Source organism: Rhyacophila brunnea, unplaced genomic scaffold (genome assembly GCF_057557595.1).
Source record: "Rhyacophila brunnea isolate RB1 unplaced genomic scaffold, BYU_Rbru_1.0 scaffold_6, whole genome shotgun sequence".
Taxonomy (NCBI): domain Eukaryota; kingdom Metazoa; phylum Arthropoda; class Insecta; order Trichoptera; family Rhyacophilidae; genus Rhyacophila; species Rhyacophila brunnea.
Window position 1 is genome coordinate 31075032 of NW_028233276.1, and position 20910 is coordinate 31095941.

General features: G+C 33.9%; 2 protein-coding genes and 1 long non-coding RNA gene across 3 annotated transcripts in view; 1 reads left to right on the forward strand and 2 right to left on the reverse strand.

Moving 5' to 3' along the window:
- The window catches only part of LOC147065534 (uncharacterized), a 43824-nt gene extending 25245 nt beyond the window's left edge, over positions 1-18579 (reverse strand). The window contains exon 1 of the mRNA XM_085956923.1: positions 18566-18579. The gene's annotated coding sequence lies outside the window, so the exon portion shown is untranslated. The remainder of the gene's footprint in view (positions 1-18565) is intronic.
- On the forward strand, positions 5868-11969 carry Cdc37 (cell division cycle protein 37). Its single transcript, XM_085957267.1, has 5 exons — positions 5868-6055; positions 6411-6977; positions 8843-8958; positions 10044-10233; positions 11440-11969. Exons 1-5 carry the CDS (start codon positions 6023-6025, stop codon positions 11590-11592), a joined length of 1059 nt encoding a protein of 352 aa, XP_085813393.1. The 5' UTR covers positions 5868-6022; the 3' UTR covers positions 11593-11969.
- Positions 10041-11146, reverse strand: LOC147065536 (uncharacterized). The gene is made up of 2 exons (XR_015071843.1): positions 10648-11146; positions 10041-10567 (listed from the first exon to the last, which is right to left on the reverse strand). It is a non-coding gene; the product is annotated as an uncharacterized LOC147065536 (long non-coding RNA).
- Positions 18580-20910: the final 2331 nt, after the last annotated feature.

The following is a 20910-nucleotide window of genomic DNA, read 5'->3' on the forward strand; positions in this document are numbered from 1 at the left end:
TGAAGGAAATTTAACTCCAATGAATTAATTATATTGTATATTGAAGAATCTTGTATTTTTTTTAAATTCATGATCAGTATGGTTCGATACATAATATCGAGGGTATACTGACAGAAAGCATTAACTTATTAAAACAAGTTCTGAGATAATCGCAAAAAGGACTTAAATTTTTTTTTCAAAGCGTTCTTCCACATAGATTTTTTTTATGATTTAAAAACATTTTTTCTACATTATAAAGACTAAACTTTATGGCAAACACAATATACGACATGTTACAAGTCCTGTATTTTGTATACGCAGAACGCATTAGGTCATTATCATGATTTCTATCAGAATAAAAAAATAACAATATGATTTAATAATGTTTCTATTTTCTCACCATTATATCTTATGCCTTTGTGCGTTTAACCAGGACATAGAGCGTACAATTGTATACATTTTGGCATTTAAAACAGAAAAACAGCAAAAACTAAAATAATGCGTTCTGTCAGTATACCCTCGATATTATGTATCTTTAAAATTCTTGAATGGGTACAACATTACCTGTATTTAAAATTAATCATCATTTCTATTTATTATTTTTTCATGTAGTTGAAAATAAGTAAGTACAAATTTATGATATCATATCAAATGTGTCGATTCATATAATATTTGCTTAAGATTTTAATGTAAGATATAAAATAATTAAATTTATAGAAATATACCTCAATGAAGGTAATTGAATATTTACTTTTGTGTAAACAAATAAATTCCGCTTAATAATAATATATAAATAATAAAGACATGTATGCTATTAATTTAATGAGACTAGTGAAGCTACAGTGTGACTTTTATATTCTGGCTGATGTATTGTCACAATTGCCATTTAGGGACTAAAAATCCCACCAGTAATTTTACTTTCGTACTACAAACCATTGCTTCGTTTTACGCACATCCCTATACTGTCCATTCCCACTACGTACAGCACTCTGTTGGCCAGTATAATAAAAGAATCACACTGTATATAAATAAATAAAATCGAAAATTTTATGTCATTGTTCTATCTTGTAAACCTCATAAAAGTAGATAGTAAATAAAAGCTATCTAAATTTTAGTTTAAAATGTAATTTTGAATTTCAAAAAATGAAAACAAGGAACAAACTCATGATGAATGATAACAATAATTCCTGATATTTAAGATGTTTACAAATATTTCCATTCTGTGGACATGATTTAGGTCAGGGGTCGGCAAACTCTTGGACCAAAAGAGCCAAATATGAGTATCACAATGGTTAAAATTTTTTTCGAGAGCCATACATATATTTTTATAAATATGATTTATTTCAGTGAATGTTATTGATTATTTATCAAGTGAAGAAGATTTGAAAACTAACATAAGTTTTTTTTATTGTGGAAATTATAAATATAATTTTTACAGAAAATGAGTTACATACAATTTTCACGCATTCCTTCCTTTTCTTCGGAGAGTATCTGTATGTTTGGTATGTAACTTGTAGTTTTAAATTTTAGGCGCGACTCCAAATTCTCATCGGTTATTTAGCTTTTCTAAATGCTATTTATATTGTTCATGGTTGAAAATGATTATTCACATACATATTATGTAGACTCGAATATGAGTTCGGAAAGCTTTACCATATATTAAAATTCGTAGTATCTACCTTATTATGTAGATCTTTTAGAGCGTTCCGCTATGTTGTGAAATTAAATTGCATTTTCTCTCTCCAAATCCTCAATTTTGGTGGCAAGACCTACAAATTTGGAGCTACATAACTCTTTTCTTGTTAAATCCAGCAAAAAAAAGCTATTTTAAAAGTGGCCGTGTCGACATAAAATGGAAAAAAAATAATTTGTTGACTTTTACAATGGGCAAATTTAAAACGACAACAATTTTACCTTTTTTGTAAAAATTGGGAATTTGGCAAAGAGCCGCTCGCCAATACCCAAGAGCCGCATGTGGCTCGCGAGCCGCGGTTTGCCGATCCCTGATTTAGGTGATTTGAAAGGTATGTAGATTGGTAAGACGAGTTATGGATGCAAGAACCTTACACTTCGGTGAAACATATGAGTTTTACAAGATGGACCGATGATGTAATGATGAATGAGTTGTAGAAAAGTACGTCCTCAGTCAATTTAATATCATTTTTGTCCACATATCTTTAAGACTGAACTTTCGATATTTTTAATTTGACATTTGAAAAGTGCCAATGTGATATTAAAACTTTTAAGGTTTACTTTGTAAATATTATTTAAGCGAATTAATTTAATTGTATCACAAATAATTAAAATATTACGATTCAATCTGTTAATAAGATATGATAAATAATTAGTATAGGTATATTTAAGTTGACGGAATAAATTTTATTTAACTGAATTAATAACATTCACTGTAACTCGAAAATTTCCATAATACACACATACATTAAATTTGTATGTATCTACATATCGCGGGCATTCTGGTACATAATACCTAACTGTATAGGAGATTCTAAAAACAGAATGAAGAATTTATTTTTTAGCTAAAACATGTTTTTTTTTTATCAAGCATTGAGTTAATTGTAATTATTGTAATTTAAATGTGATTTTTCATTCAATTTACTTTTTAAAATGCAGATATGAAAAAAAATTGTGACTGTTCTGATAAAACAAATAATTGATACCCTAATTATAGAAGGAAATAACTACTAATTTCAAGGTTTTGAGTTAATGATGTATTTAAATATGTATTGGATTGCAAAATTTCATTCAGCATTGCCAAATTCTGTTGGACTAAATCAAAAAATCACATTTCCCTAAAAAATCAAGGTTTTAAAATCGAAAGAGAATTTATATGAAAATTTTAAACAAGGTGTTTTGAAATATGTTTTCCATAATAGTAGGTACATGACTTATCAAATTTTTTGAATACCTATGCCCAATCTCAATAGTTGTGTAACATCGATTGGCTGCCTATCCATGTAAAATATCAATTTCAACACAAATGTCAAATAGGACATTATTATTCTCAGAATGCTAGCGGTATATATGGCTATGGTAGTATATTGTGAGTTGTATAGGAACACATCAATAATTGAATGTGCATTAATATTACTACCGTGAGAAACTATAACATTAATATTTGAATAAAATCAATGTAAATTAATTGGAATTTAATATGTAATGTTAATTTTTTGTTTTTGTATCAGATTATCGCCATTACAGCAATGTTCCAATATACGAATGTAGTATTAATTTTTATTTACTGTAGAATTATGTACGCTAATGAAAACTTATAGTGTTTATATTATGAATGTATGTTTTATGAAGTTTATCAAGTATATTTTTAATTCGTAACATAAAACTAACAGTGCCATGGAAATTAATTAATTTAGATATAAAAAGAAAACGATATATTATATATTTTTTTTATTGCTTTCATTTGTAATAACAGATGTTTTTTTCTGCTCATATTGAGTGATAGAATTATGTATAATATTAGCCTGAATATATAGTAGTATTTTTGTAAAAAACAAAATCTATACACTTACAATATTATTAAAAATAACATATCGTTCATACGATTTTTGACAATATGAAATAGTATAGTAATGGAATAGTTTGGTGATCATTTAATTATTACTTATGTCTAATGCTGGGGGGCCATCACGGAGTATTCAAAACATTCACTGTCTTGATATTCGGATAGGAAAAATTATTTTGGCGAAAACTATCTATTGAATCTAAAAAAACAAAAAATGAGTTGTCTTTGATTTAGGGCGGCATGGAAAAATTCTAATGCACCGTGAACCAAAAAAGTTTGGTGATCTAAGGATTGTCTGTTATGTTAAATTTGTGATATTCAGGCTAATAAATAATATGTATGTTAATAATCATTGTTTGAATTGAATATATTACAACAAAATAATTATTATTAAATGTATTTTTAAATAGCAATATAAATGAAAAATAAATGAAATGTTCTCAATAAATTACTTTATAAAATAAATAGTTATTATATTTTTATTTAAAATCCCATCTAATGCCCTTCCGCTTACCACAAATTTATTCCGTTTCATCTACAATCTATACCCAAGCCTTGCTATAGGATATACAGTCCTCGTGGGAAATTTAAAGCTTTTAGGTATTATTATGTACTAAATTCATACGTGAAATCAAAGAATTTAGGATACTCATATGGAAGGAGTCATTATTTACACTATTTCTATTAAGACATTTTATTTGAATGTATTATTATGACATTTACCGAGCGATTAAAGCATGGTTAGGTTGGTGCAAGTAATGGCTGTCACTTTTATAATACACATTGTTTTCATGCTCTTTACTTAATTTACAGAACTTTTCATCTCTATTTGGCTGCTTATCTATTCATCATGACGGTTTGTCTTTTCACACACCCTATAAATTGACAAATAAAAATGTCATATTAGAAGTGTGAAATTCTCTACAAATGAACATGCTCTGCGAAGTCACTTGTAGGTAATGTCACACCCCCAAATTGTCACCAATTGCGGGATGTCTTCTGGGCATCTAGGCTGGAATCATTTCGGATATATATAATTATAATATAATATTATTATAATATAATATAATTATATATAATTAAAAAATATATTAATTAAATTACTTAAATTAAATAAAATTAAATATACTAATATATTAATTAAAATAATATAACATTATAATTATAATATAATATAAAATAATAATACGGGAAAATAAAAATACCTGGCGACTTTGTCCGAATGTCAAAAAAAAAAGCAACGCCGCAATTGTACACCGTTTTTGTGGTGAGAGATCATTTCCAGTGCTAAAGCGCTTTTCGCTGAAAGTGATATCCATAGACTAATATATGGCGATATCAAAAAGTGCTTCTCGCTGAAAGCAAATCAAAATATCAAAAATCGCTTCACGCTGAAAGCGAGCTCGAAATATACTGTAAACAATTGTCAACCTCGACCTACGCAAAAAAATTGTATAAAAATGTAAGTTACCACATATATATCACCATTTTCAAAAATTCTGAGGTATTAATTTGTTTTTGAGATATGGCCATATACCCAATCCAACGTATCTTCAAAATTCCTTGAACTGACAAGGTGACTAATATTCATGTTCTCTGAAAACGAATGGGAAATGAGCTAGTAGTTCTGCATAGCTTCAAAACCTGAAAATTCTAGTACTTAAGCAACCTTATGACAGGACAAAGGTACCTACTCACTATCCAAAGGAAAATCAATGGCAAATTTAGTAGACTTCGATTTCTATAATCTGGCGTACACATCATCGTGTCGCTAGTGTCCCATTGACGATGGAGTTGGTGGGGGGGCGGACGTAATGCAGAGTTAAGATGCTGAAGCGTGGGGAATTTAGGTAGTTAGTTCCACTAGTTCATAAAAGAACCGTGATGACGTGTACGCCAGCTTATAGAAATCGGACTCTAGAAGATGATACTTACATGATGAAACTTACATGATTGGTGCGAGTGTAACTGAATCTGAATCGTTCCGGGTAGCAGACGACAAAGCAAAAGTCATAAGAAGAAGATCTGAATATTAAACAGGCTATTTTTTTTTTAATATTTTCATTTAAGTAGGTAGGTAGGTAGGTACTTAATTGTAGTTTTGATAATGATGTAACAACCAAAATAGCTATCGACTAATAAATTAACCTATAGATTTTAACGTAATATTAGTTATAGAATTAATGGTATTGTAGACTTATATAAAAAAAAACTTTGTTTCAAAACCAATAGACAAAGTTATGTTTTGAGCATAATTTTTAACATTATAATTCACTCAACAGCTATATATACAATATTGTAACCATAGACTAAATCGTAACATTCGTAACTAGTCTATGTTCGTAACTCTATAGTCTATGAGTCGCATATTCTCGAATCTTGACTTGACTATTTTTTGTAGTCTTTCGTTTCGTTATGTCTATATTTATTTGACGTTTAGTCGTCTTTATTATTGTGATCGTAATTGGGAAATTTCGCACTTATTCATAACGAAATCACACAAAGATGGTCGATTACAGCAAATGGAAAAACATCGAGGTATGTCTTGGAAATAATAAAATTAATAGTCCACACTCAAATTTAATGACAATAAATTGAAATGAGTCCTGTTGGCTCAGTTCGAGTCTCAAATAATTATATTTTTGCTAGTTAGTTTGACATTAAACCGTACATTGGGCTATATGTTATGTTTAACAGAATATCAACTATTTGGTACAGTATTCCTTAAAATATGAAAGCATGTTTCTTGAGAACAGGCTGATTCTGATACCTATAGAAGCAGTTTTGTACTCATATTTATTGTTTCTACCATGCTTCTTCACCCGACTCTAAAACAAAATATGTTATATCTTCTGGAAAAGCTTACCATTGTAATTAAAAAAATATTTTTTAGATATCTGATGATGAAGATGAAACTCACCCCAATATAGACACGGGATCCCTCTTCAGATGGCGTCACCAGGCGCGCGTCGAACGTATGGAAGAGAGGAAGAAGGAAATAGATGACCTCGAGAAAAACAAAACTGAAAACACAATTAAACTGTCAGAGGCAAAGCAAAAGATCGCCCAAGCCGAGAAGGTGGGATCGGACATGGAAGATATTAAAAAAGCCCTCAAAGAACTAGAGAAAGAGAGTGAAAAGATAAAAGAAAAGGAAGAGGAAATCAAAAAAAAGGAGAGTGCTACGCCATGGAATGTGGACACCATCAGCAAGTCCGGATTCACGAAGACGGTCATTAATAAAAAAGCGACGAGGCCTTCCGATGAAAATCTTTCCGACGAGCAAAGAGAAGAGAACATGAAGAAGTTCATAAAAGAGAATGAAAAGCTTCTGAAAAAATTCGGCATGCTCAAGCGCTACGATGACTCAAAACAATTTCTCCAAGAAAATAATCAACTGGTCTGTGAAGAGACCGCCAACTATTTAGTTATCTGGTGCATCAATCTTGAAATGGAAGAGGTAAGCCAGTGCTGAAAAATATAATCCGATAATGCTGCTTTATGCACACATTTGATTGAGAACTATTCATTTGCTTTAATCTTTTCTATGCCGCAAGTATTACTATGGCGGTACCGTGGTATGCCAGAATTTTCTCCCTACAGTGTTTCCCAACCGGGTCCTGTGAAAGTTTGCATAAATTTATTGGTAATAAAGTAAATACAATAATGCAGGCATATTAAACATTTAGCAGTACAAGTCGGGGTAATTGTGCCGCAGATGCCGTCATGAGCTTTTATGATTTTTTTTACGAAAACAGTTTATTCCATGTAGATTGTAGACACTTATAATAAATACATTTTTCTGTCGGCGCATAGGCTTTTCAATCCAATAATTGAGCCGTTGCCCGGAATAACGTTGTATCCAACAATATTCTTGTTTTGAGAAAAATGGAAAAAATTAAATCAGTTATGTTTTGTTACATTTTATATTTTAAATACAATAAACATACAATTATTAAGAGTTTTAAATGTAAAGTGGCGAAGAAAGGCAATTAAATTTGGATTTATTACAAAAAAATATGGTAAATTAGTGGAAAAATGTTGTATATGAAAATTTCACATACAACATTATTCCGCAAAATGTATTTTATTCATTTTGCTTCACTCAATAGTGCCTTAAAAAAGGCAGCATACTCATCTAACATGAATTCACACATGTCATTGAGGTCTTTGAGCTTAGAATTATCTTCGTCTGCTTTCTGAACATAGCGTCCGACATTCGACTCTCAATACATGAGACGAGATGATGACTTTGTCCATTGTGATTCAGTAACCTGAATGCTAATTGAATACCTATTTGTCTTGATATTAAAACCGAGAACACATCCCGGATTATTTTTTGGCACAAACGCGACCTTGCAAAATAGAACTAGGAACGATTAAAAAAAATTGAAACGGTATTAGATTAAGTTACAATATATAGAGCACTACAATGCCAGTATTATTATCAAACAACATTTCCAATAACAATATGGATAAATCAATTGAATACAATCGATTAACGTTCGACATATTAATAATATGTTAAACGTAATAATTTTATTCATGAGATCAACAGAACTGTCAAATGGTATACAACATTATTCCACAAAACTGTTTCAACCGGTAAATTGCAGGCTTAATAATATTTTTTCTGGATAAATACTCTTTTCCTACATCCTTCAGCTTCCTAGATTTGATATTTGTCCAGTTTAAAACATTAGATGTCCGTTTTCTTCCTTTATTCAAGTGAATTATACCACGCTCCGTGATATTGATGGATGGCGACGCCATTTTGACAATAGCATATACAACGTTCTTCCACAAACCAATAACTTTAAAATGCTGCCACAGGCCTAAATAGTTTTTCTTTGCCACACTACCTACCTTAAACGATGCATAAAAACATACCCAACATTATTCCATCAATAACTCAACATTGACAATTTTGTTGGATACAATATTATTCCGGGCAACGGCTCAATTGTTAATTTAAAATTTTCATACATGTTGATGCATCATTATCACAAACTAAGATTATATTAGGTTGGGGTAGGTTAGGTTAGGTTTGGTTTGGTCTAAAAAGAAAGTTATAAAATCTCATGACGGCAGCTGCGGCACATTTACCCAAGTCAGTTTATGGGAAGCCAGGCGGTAACCGCGCTAATTTTCATAGCCGATTTTGGCAAAATTCATGAATTCAAAAATGAAAACCTAACCTATCCAGTATACCGGCTATATTAAAAAAAAAAATTGCCCCTGGCTTCCCTTAAACTGACAAGAACCCATTTAACGATAGAATGACTGAAATATGTAGTTGTTTAAAGTAATGGTGCTCTTTTTCAGAAACACGAATTGATGGGACACGTGGCACATCAAACAATTTGTATGCAGTACATATTGGAATTGTCAAAACAGCTTGATATCGACCCCAGAGGCTGTGTAGCATCTTTCTTTTCAAGGTAATAAATAGTTATAAGTACTTACTTATGTCTGCGCTACAGACCAGTGTTGTCCATGGCCAACTGGTATTTCAAACCCGAGCTCTTTCCAGTCGGTCACACTAAGCCTCTCTTTGTCCCTCTTGACGTTGGCCGCCCATCTCTGGTGGTGGGCGCAGGGGTCGAGTGCCTACCGAGGCTCCTTCATTAACCACCTTAACCGGCCCATTTTTTTTTCTCTGCGCCCTCGAGATATTAAATATATTGGGCTTAAATTTCTCAATGACTCAGCGTTCGTATGGATGCACCAGCTTTGTTTTTCTTTCAAGTTGCCAATTAGGATCAGCTGATAATAAATGTCCAATGTTCATTTAATCAGTTATGAATCACTTTTTTTTTTATTAATTTCACACAATATTTGAGTTATGTATGTTGACTGCTGTTTTGGGCTATAAACCCATCTTCATGATGATTTAAGTATTACTAGTGCTATAAATTCAGTCGGTCTGTCATAGTCAAGTGTGTATTGCACTGGTTTCTCGTCAGGTGGTTCCAGATTTGAATACATATATTTTCTTCATATACCTGGTAAACAATGTACAGTTTGTAGTTGTACCTTCCTCAAAACGTGCTTCTTCTGAATAATTTAGGTTAACAACGGATGTGTCTATATCATCCGATATATAGTTATGTAAAGCACAAAGACATTTACCATTATGCCTGATTTTAGAGGGCACATCAAACTTTCAAATTGTAATAATTAGTCCATAACATGATTTCGAGACTTAACAACTTTTGGCAGTAACCCCACGAAGATATTATCTTCCTTTCAAACATATCCAGCTTTTTCTCATCTTCTTTTGATACGGCCCACCACTAAAATGAGCATGATAAGGATAGTAGCTTAAGGTTAGGTTTTCTTTGACAGGAATCGTAATCTGGAGTGTAACCGCATTAAAATTTATTCGCTAGTATAAATTCTTCTATTGACTAGCTTGTTTTGAAGAGTGGCGCGTGATCCTTGTTGATCTTCTCAAATTCAGAGTTGTTTGTTGATCTTGACAATTATAATTATATGACTAAAATGTATATTTTATTTCCATAAGAATCCAAGTAGCGGAGGCGTCATACAAAGATTCATTCGACGATGAGCTGCGTCAGTTTAAAGCGAGGATCGAGAAGCGAGCTCGGGAGAAAGTGGAAGAAGCGTTGCGTGAGCAGGAAGAAGCCGACAGGCTGGAGAGACTTGGCCCTGGTGGCTTAGATCCTCAAGAAGTCTTCGAAGAATTGCCTGAAGTAAGTTGCTTCACATTTTTTTTCAAATTGTATATACGGACGTTGTAATGTGTATTTCATTTAAGGTTTGATTGTATACTTTTCTTTACGAATCCTAAATGACATGAATTTTTCAATTAATTTGAAATTTAATATGTGAAAATACATATTATGGCCGAGATGCTTAGAATGTCAAGTATGTTTATGTTTTTGTGCACGAATGATGCTAAAAAAGGTTACTGTTTAAATTAGCTGTCAGTCGTTTCTCATTGAAGATTCATTTGTAACAAACTTCTCACTTGTGCTCTGAGATTTATTTACCAGGACCACACTGAGATAAAAATGTCTTCCATTACTATAACATGCCCAAATTAATTTTTTAGTCAAAATGTCAACACTTTAGACCGCCATGTTCATTTGTGTTTATAATTATACCAGTTCAGTCAATATCATACTACATAGTGCATTTCTCGTGATATGTTATATGTATTCTTATCAATCATGAGATGTCTTTCCCAACCATTTTAAAATGCATATGCCAAAAATTATAAACAAATCCTTATTCAAAGAAGTAATACCTCCATGGTAGATGTCAATCCATACGTGATTAATACCCGAGAAAAAGGAAACCTAATCGAGCTGTTTTCTGACCGTACTCTGGTATCCAGACATAAAATACAAACATTGTCAGTTGCAAAGGCCTAAAATATTGTTCACATTTTTGATTACCTATTCATATTAGACTTTTTCAGCCATGTCAGTAATAGAAATGAAACATAGAAACAGAATGAATGTCAATCCAGTGCTTCATCTTCTTGAAACAACACTGAATACTCGGTTGTCAACTATTCTAGAGAAAATGCAGCAGCAGATTTCACACTATTTTTTTTATATTCATCTTAAATTTCCAGAAATTCTATTAGTAACAATATATTTACTGATCAGTTTTTCATAATTTCAATTAACAATAGAATTTTCGTGTGACATTTTTTTGTATTCGTAATTAGACTGTTATATACATCTGTTATAATATAAGATTAAACTCCGTTAATATTTATCCAATTTTTACTGGTCTGCAGGTGTAAAAAGGTTGGGGAATCCTGTACCGAAGCACGCACCGCAGTTGATGGATCCTCCACCGTTTTGGAGGCCCGCTATCCATATTTATCAGTATGAAAAAATATAATTGATGTACCTACCTATTATTAATTATTTGTAAATTTTCAGGACCTCCAAAAATGCTTCAATGAAAAAAACATTCCGTTACTTCACGAGACGATAGCAAAGATGCCGAAAGAAGAGGCCATTTATTGCATGAAGCGATGCGTGGATTCGGGGTTGTGGGTACCGGAGAAAGGAACACAACTCGACTTGGATTAGCAGAGTTCGCTAATACTTCACTTGTCAAATCTACAATGATCAGTTTTATAATATCAGTTGTAATTGAATGTCTGTTATTATTTTTAGTTGTGTCATTATAATTTTTAAATAAACTGTAATAAAGGTTTTAATATATATTCTAGTAAGCGCGTTTACTATCAAAGCTAAAAGTGTGTATGCAAAATTGTACCATTGCAATAATTATGACAATCACCAGTGCATACGTAGGTGCTTAATTCTGCCTTAATAGTAAACGTGCCAGATAGAATTACCTCAATGGTTGTATTTTTTTCAATTCCCTTCATTCAGATGTAAACTTTTTATCTTTGTAATTCAAATAAATCACGAATTAAATAAATTACCAAGCAAATTTGTATTAATTTCCTACCTTATTGGCGGCATAGAAAGTAAGCTACAGTATGTAAGCATACCTAAGGCATAAAGCCCACCAAAAGTGTCGGATCGGGGCGATCACTGCAAAGTAGGCCCGGCCCGTGAAGCGTAAATACAACCGAAATGACACTCCTCCCACCAGCACATTACCCTTCACCTATGTAATAAGAGGCACGAGAAGCACAAAATAATTATTATTTTCAGCGCCTCTCATAACAAAGCAATAAAATTATTATTTTATTTCTCGGCGGCTTGTAATTCATATTCACGATGACATAATTCTACTAGCAATATATCGCATACCCAGAAACTAAACAATAACTTCTTTGTTATTAAAATAATGTAGGCGCATGTCTATCAACAACGTGTCCAGAAGCGGATAAAATAAAACGGCGCGCGCCCCTTTTGCTTGCCGTGTTCAATGGGCTTTGTCATATTTAACAACGTAGTATTTTCGTTAATTCGTCCCGCTGAGAAGCCAAACAACGCGTGAATCATGGGGCGAGCGGACACAGTGCATCGTCAAAACCAGTATGCGCTGCCATATTTGATTACGTTGTATTTTCGATGATTCACATTGAATACGCGTGAGCGCCCCGCCCCGCACGCCCGATTGTATGTGCACGGCGCCTAAGAGTAAACCACAGGTAGTATCCATACAACCTCAAGTAGAGTCTCAAAAATTTCATACCTAGGCTGTCAAAAGAAAAAATATAAACATCTGGTATCGGTACCATATCACAAGAACATTATCAAAGCATCGACATAGAAACATTAAAGTTCCCATACAAAACAGTCCAAAAACAATCTTTTGGCTCTTGAAATGTAGCGATTTTAGACTTAAAGCCTTCCTTTCATGCACAGATATATTGCGGAGATGATTTACAGTAAGTATGTGGTGGGGGTAGATGTGAGTGAAAGAACAGAGAGGCCATGATGACACGTCGCCCGGCATTTGAATGGGTAACCCAGGGAACTCAGAAATAATGGGAACTGAAATACCCAACCGGTAAGGCTACGCAAGCAACCGATCTCGAGTAAGGTAAACTTAAACCGCGTGTTCAGAAAACGTCACTCTAAGCTTGTGCGTCGGCCTGACAACTGCTCTCAGAGCTCTCGGTTTTATGTTCATTGAAAATGGCAATATGTTCAGTAAAAAGTTGTAGTAGCGATACAAATATGAAAAATAAAACAAATAGCGCAACTACATTTCACAAGGAAGCATATTTTTATTTTTATTTTGAATATATATGTCAATATCTTAACATGCATTAAAATTTATTTTACGCATGGTATTTGACGTTACGCACAAGCAAGATTACATATATTTGGAAAGTGGGACGCACACCATTGTATGCATATAATACGTGTGTTTTGTTTGGATAACAGGGCCGCATTTCAGACAGGGAATATTAGATACTTACTTAATATTTATTATAATCAATTATAACTGTTTTCGTTTATCATAATGATTTATACAGTTGCATATGCAATAAACATAGGTAAATGTGCATTTATTTACTGTCAATATTCATTTTAATCATAAAATGAAGAGATAAACACACTAATTACATAGTACAAAGTTTAACGATTTCAAATATTTTGTGAATAATTAATGATATTATACTATTGACTTTTGGCATAACAGATTTCCACGGGACCAAGTACGGCGTACGTCTTGGACTTGGAACTCATCATCAGGGATGGAAGGCCAGTGCTTTACGCACTGCACCACGAGAGCCGCCGATTATGAATTTAAAAAAACAAACACATGGCTATATTATTCCAAATTTTGATACTGCGTCGACATACCTTATCTCCATCAGCAATTTGACATAGCCATGATCATTTTATCATTCCAAATAGGTACCTTGTTTTGGATACCCATCTCGATTGAATAAATCTAATTCTTGTTAAATTAAATTAAAATAATTAAGTTAAATTATTGTTATTGATATAGTGTGAGTCAAATTCCATAGAATAAATAATAGCGCGGCGGTCTTTAAGGATTACGCGTGGCTTAGATATCCCACGCCAAATCTATAGAGCTGTGGGATATCGACAACTGCATTGGGTTTTTTTGCTTAATCCCCTAAATTGAGTAGGTACACGTCTTGTCTTGCCCGTAAATAATTTTGTTTGTATAAAAATATATTGTAAATAATGTAAATAAGCAAACTAACCGCTAACCGGATAGTAAGTAATTTTCCTCTGATTAATAATAATTGGAAGCCCTACATGGGTCCCATCATTTTAGTTTATTAGATTGATTTTTTCAACCCACACCATTAATAAAATGTGTAATTGATGGATGACAGTATGTTAGGTATACGAGGGTGGGTCAATAAGTCCTTAGAAAAGCCGGCAGGTGGCGCGACTAGTACTGCAAGCGGTTTGTTTTCATGCAGCGGCACTACCGATTCAGTATGCTGCGAAGTTTCAATCAGATTGGTCGGGTTGTTGTGTGTTTCTCGTACATTTAAAAAAAAAATTTGCTTGTGGAAAATGGAAAAATGGAAAATGGAGAAAATTGAGCTTAGAGTTGTTATTAAACATTTTAATATAAAAGGGTTAACAGCAAAGGAAATAAAAAATGAGTTGGATTTAGTTCACGGCATATCTGCTCCTTCACTTGCAACTATTTATAACTGGTTAAATGAATTTAAACGTGGTCGTACATCAACAAAGGATGAACCACGCTCAGGACGTCCTGTAGAGGTGACTACACCAGAAATGATCAATAAAATCCACGATATGGTGTTAAGTGACCGAAGATTAAAGTTGAGTGAGATAATTGAGGTTACAGGGATCTCAAAAGGTAGCGTCATTTCTATTTTACATGAAAAATATTTCTGCAAGATGGGTGCCGCGTTTGCTCACAGTCGACAATAAACGCAGTAGGGTGGTGGCCTCTAAAGCCCTGTTGTCGCTCATGCAACGCAATCCGGATGAATTTTTTCGTCGCTTTGTGACTGTAGATGAAACATGGATACACCACTATACTCCCGAGACGAAAGAACAGTCAAAGCAGTGGATTGCGAAGGCAAACCATGTCCAAAGAAGGCGAAAACCGTAAAATCAGCTGGTAAGGTTATGGCTACTGTATTTTGGGATGCACGTGAAATTATTTTCGTTGACTATTTGGAAAAAGGAAAAACAATAACAGGGGATTATTATGCATCTTTATTGGACCAGCTAAAAAACAAAATTGAAGAAAAACGGCCTCATTTAAACAGGAAAAAAATCCTCTTTCATCAGGACAATGCCCGTGTTCACACATGTTTACGATCAATGGCTAAAATTGAAGAATTGAAGTTCGAATTGGTCGACCACCCACCGTATTCGCCAGATTTAGCCCCCAGTGACTTTTTCCTTTTCCCAAACTTAAAAAAATGGCTAAGTGGACAACGTTTTTTTTCATCATCGATCGGACAAATGCTTATTTTGAGGACCTTCCGAAAACTTATTTTTCTGACGGTTTAAAAAAAATTGAGAAACGTCTAACCAAGTGTATTGAGCTCCAAGAAAATTATGTTGAGAAATAAAAAAAAAATACAAAAATAAAACCTGTTTTAATGCTTTTTTCTAAGGAATTATTGACCCACCCTCGTATAAGACAAAATGTATACTTTCTGTTAATATATTATTATAAATGCGATTAATGTTATACCTATTTAGAATTACCTGTTGTATGTAAATATTGCTGTACTTATCTTGTTATTACTTAATCTTATATATTATGTGACGTATAAGTTGAATGGGATTTTTATAATTATATTTAATATTTTTCATAATTATTTTGTACAATGTGTTATTTATGTTCATTCATTTCATATAAATATACTTTCTAAAAAACCAAATTAATATCCTTTTTTCAATTTCTAGAAAGTATATTCCTAACTAATTGTGTGTGAAATTAATAAGTATGTATGTTAATTTAAAAAACGCGTTAAAAAACTAATATTAGTAATATGTAAGTATTTAAAATATGTTTCGTATTAAGTCTTTCTAATGAATAGTAGTCATCAATAATGCGGCTCTGTGCGTGCAGCGAAGGTCATTTTTTGTGCGTCCACACATTTACTCACACTACTAAAATCCTGCTTCACTTTCAAACGTTTGGAGAATAGGAGATCGGAGTTCTATTTATTTTCTTTTCTGTGGGGTAACCGGACAAAACAGAACAGTCAGGGGAAAAATGAAACATTAATTTTTGTGGAATCTATTTAGGTTAGGCTAGGTCATTATTTCGTTTACCTAGTCACCCAATCATTTTGAACATATTATATTGATTAAGATGAGATATCCTAAGCTTGCCGGCAAAGTCCCATATATTTGAGGCTTTCTAGCAATTAGGTGTGTAATTTGAATTATTATGGCGTATTGAAAATCTGTGCTATTAAAATTCTATCAACATGATAGAGATAGGACAATTTCAATATTAAATTTATATTTTTCTTAAAAGGTCATAATTATATTTATCGTTCTGTTTTATCATGGAACCTGTGAATGAGAGATGTATTGAAAATGTTCTACTGAGACCGGTTCAAGCAATGGTATTAACCTTGTAGCATTTTTAACTAATTATTTAACCTGATGTATACCACAAGGGTGCCTAACGTACAAGGCCTATCATACAAAATGAGTGTGTATTCACGCTGTACTTTACACTCATTATAGTACCAGCCCCAGCCAATCGTTTCAAATAACTTAATATTATTACTCTTGGAATCATGGTCAAATACTTGGACGTGAAATATAATCAATATTACATTGATTTTTAAAAGTGTTGTTTTGGTCAAACAAAACGCATTACTATGCAGGGTTGTGCCACGCATATTGAGCTTATCAGTGCAAAGTGGCTCTGCATAGAATCTTGTTTTGGGACATACCCTAAGGTAGAAGATTACAGATTTTTAATATTATTTTTATATACAATAACTAGCTGACCCGGCAAACGTTGTTCTGCAATATAAATTATTTCTAGTGAATATTTTGGTTGTTAAATAAAAAATACCGAATTTATCGTAAGTGTGTGGGGATGGGATCTATGACAGAAAGAGGAATGGAGCGCTGTAGACGATGACCGCCGATAAAAACAAAAAAACACCAACCATTCATTTTCTCAATTCAAAATGAGTAATGATGTTCATAATGAATGAATTACCTGTGACAGGATCTCGTTGTTTAATGTTTATGCAATATCCGTCTTGTCCCTTCCAGAAAATTAGCGGATATTGGAGAGCGTCGTATGAACGGTGTGCGTCAGCGATGAACTCCAGATTATTGTTTCTTCTTCGAATCACGATTTCTCGCGTCGATGTGCGGTCGCCAACCATGATTCCAGCAATGTCGTCAACAACAGGCGCATTGAATCGACGCACGTGCTCTCCAGCTGGTGTTTTATCAGGATTGATAACAATAGCGTGATTGTCACCTTGCAATTCGTGCATGTGTGCTTTGAAGAATTTCAATAATTCATCGTGCTCATTCAATATGGCGTCCAGTTCGCCGACGATGCGCCTAGCATTAGGCAAATTGAGGTTATTGTAGCCGCAACGTGCATCCACACGATTGTTGTCCTCACCGCCCATGAAGTAGATTTGTAAAAAATTATGTGGTTCGTTTGGCATTGGCAGCAATGAGACTACTTTGTGGTATACTTGGCCTTTGATTTTGAACGTAGAATGGAATTGTTGACCATTTGCCGCAGTATTGTGAACTATTTCTGTTGCTCTGAACGAAGTCATTTGGAAGCATGAATTGAATGTGCGAATGGACTTCAGGAACAGGTTTGAATCTGGAACCGTGCCGATGAGCAAGCCGTTCAATGGTTCTGGTGGTGTCTCAATTTCTGGTAGTTGCACTTTTCCTGATGCGCAACACATCCCGGCTGACTCATGTTTGAATTTGAGCGCATGACAATGGGGACATTCTTTGTCCATAGCACCAATAAGCACTTTCGGATGAGCGGAATATTCAATATCTGGCTCGTACTCGAATGCGAGACGAAGGAACGAAGCGGATGTAAATGCTCAATGTACTTGTTGGCGTTGTCAGTCATTTGCTCTGCGTTTGTTAACTACGAACCGGCACGCTTGGCTCCGTTCCAATTGTCGTTGTTGATTTCGTTCAGCTCGTGCCTCTTGTGATTGAGATGCACGCAATTGCGACATGCTCACACGCACGTTTTTGTTATCTTGTTGGATTTGTCCGTCTGCTCTTTCTGCTCTACTATTTCGCATGTTTGTTGCTTTATTCGTTCGACGGCCCAAATGGCCCCCCTTGCGTCTTGCTGGCATTGTGCACTACAATACACGCACACAAAAATAGATAAATTAAAATAAATCGTACAAAATTTTGCACGCACTGCGTTGTGATATGCCGAATGAAATGTCAAAATGACGCGATGCTTCTTTTGAATTCTTCTCGGACGTAGCGCCATCTGTCATTCAACAACATAAATAATTTCGTTCTGTTTGAAATACGAACGACGGTAAATTTGTTCATACAAAAATAATAAAATCGCGATTAAAAAATGGGAGGGTGGGGGTAGGAGGGTGAAAATTTGGGGTTATAGGTATTTTTTGATGCCAAATAATAATAAAAAATTGTCAAAAAAATAAAAGAAAATTTTTTCTGGATAGAGATACCCTAATCACCTAGCGGTATGAAATATACTTGTTGACCTATTCTCATACCTAACAAATATACATTAAAAAAATCATAAAAATCGGTCGAGCCATTTCGGAGGAGTGCGACCACAAACATCGTGACACGAGATTTTTATATTATATGGAGATAGGTATTTAACTTACATACACAAGTACTTTTCACGTTATATACATCAAGTTAGCGCATTTTCGCATATATTAGAGTTTTTTTTTTTTTGGTGGCGGCGCATATGATACACTGCGTCACCTATTTGATGAGTCTTTATGATATATTTCCAAAAAAAATAATAATTATGTTTATTAGATTTTTTCCTATATTCGCGGCCTGCCGGTACCGCCCCGACTTTAATGGGTTAAATTTTAACCCAAAATAATATTTTGCGTACTATTTTTGTTATTACCAAATTAGTCCAGTCAATCTGTACTTTTTGGTTGCAAAAGGGGTAGAAATTTTTTTTTTCCTACTTGTATAGATGATAATGAGTAAGAAAAAAACCAGTTTGCCAATTCGAATGACTTCGGCACAACTTTTGGCGGGCAAAAAACCGCAAAATTTTGGGTTTTTTTTGGTGTTTCGCTTATATCTCAAAAACAAAAATATTGTTATATACAATAGCGCTTATTAAATTTCCTAAAAATTTTATATCATACGTTTTTTTTCTATCTCTGACCATTTATGAGATATTTGCTGTTGAAAACAGTATATATGTATTCGAAAACATGCGTTTTAGTAAAAATCAAACTTTAATGAGAAGAAATACCATTTTAAACTTAAGGCATAAAGTCCACTAAAGCAGGCTTGCGGGGCGCTCGCGCATTTTCTATGTGAATCATCGAAAATACAACGTAATCAACTACGCCAGCGCACACTGGATTTGACGACGCATTGTGCCCGCCTGCCCCATGAGTCATCGTTTTTTGGCTTCTCAGCGATACGAATTAATGAAAATACAACGTAGTCCATTCATTGAACACGGCAAGCAAAATCACGCTCCTCGAAGCGTGGTCGATAGACGGGCGAGAAGCCATTATTTAAGAACAGTGAACTCTTTGTTTAGTTATTGCGTGTCCGATATTAATTACAAGCCCCGAGAAATTTAATAATATTTTTATTGCTTTGTTATGAGAGACGCTGATAATAATAATTATTTTGTGCTCCTTGAGCCCCTTATTACATAGGTGAAGGGTAATGCGCGGGTGCGAGGGGGCCTACTCAGTAGTGAGCGCACCGAACGCTTTTTTGGTGGGCTTTATGCCCAAGATCTTACAAATAAACAGTTTGGGGTTACAAACTAGACTTTATGGTCAATGGACGCAATGTTCCAGATGGTGCGTGGGAGTGGTAGAAAGGGCCACACAGTCGCGCACCCAGGGGAGGGGCCAAGGGGCCCTGCCCCCCCCCAAAACATTGAAATTGAAAGCCAATAGATTAGACAAATAAAAACACGGCAAAAAAATGATTTGAAATTCTCCAGCACCCTTTTTAGAAAAATTTCTTAGATTTTAATTTCTAACATAAAAATTTCAAAACACTAATGTCGGGTTTTTTTAGAAACCCAATCTCTAATGGAAATGTCAAAAAATTCTCGGTGTCCACCCGAATTCCGGAGTGGTGTACACCGAGTGCAATAGACAAAGGTCCGATAAACGAGAAATTAGGCTGTGTTCTGTTGGGTAGGTTTGTGTACCTATAATTAAGTTAAATGCAATAATACTTTTTTTCCATTTTCAAATAATATTTTTGAACTTCACTATTAAAAAACCCAAAACCGACCATAAAAATTTGGCGAAAAGAACGACTACACCCACCACCATGGCCCATGGCTGACATGGCCACCATGGGCTGACAGGGCTACAGCCTGGGGGCCCGGACTTAACGCATTCGCTGCTGAGTGGATAATGAGATTTTAATTAGCACCTTTAAAATGCACGTTAATTACATCGATCGGCCGCCTGGTCATTACGCGCATGTGCGTCTTCAGCGTCCAAAGTATTGAGGACCCAGCGTAGCGGCTCATCTAATTGTGAGATAAACACACACCAGAAATTTGTTATATTATAAAAAAATCGCATGTGGTGCTACCTATACTACTTCATCAAAATTAACATAAAAAATATGTAGTATGATGAAAATATGATATACGTAACTACATGATAATAATTCACGTGTGTCATTTTATATCACAATTATTTTTAGTGTTTCTAGAAAAATAAAAATGGTCATTTATCCAATATCGAAGGGTCGTATGCT

Excerpts from the sequence above, each read along its gene's own strand:
- Cdc37 (XM_085957267.1), top strand. The coding sequence starts at position 6,023 with ATGGTCGATTACAGCAAATGGAAAAACATCGAG. Across the intron at positions 6,978-8,842 it reads TCAATCTTGAAATGGAAGAG|AAACACGAATTGATGGGACA; the intron begins GTAAGCCAGTGC and ends GCTCTTTTTCAG. Across the intron at positions 8,959-10,043 it reads GTAGCATCTTTCTTTTCAAG|AATCCAAGTAGCGGAGGCGT; the intron begins GTAATAAATAGT and ends TATTTCCATAAG.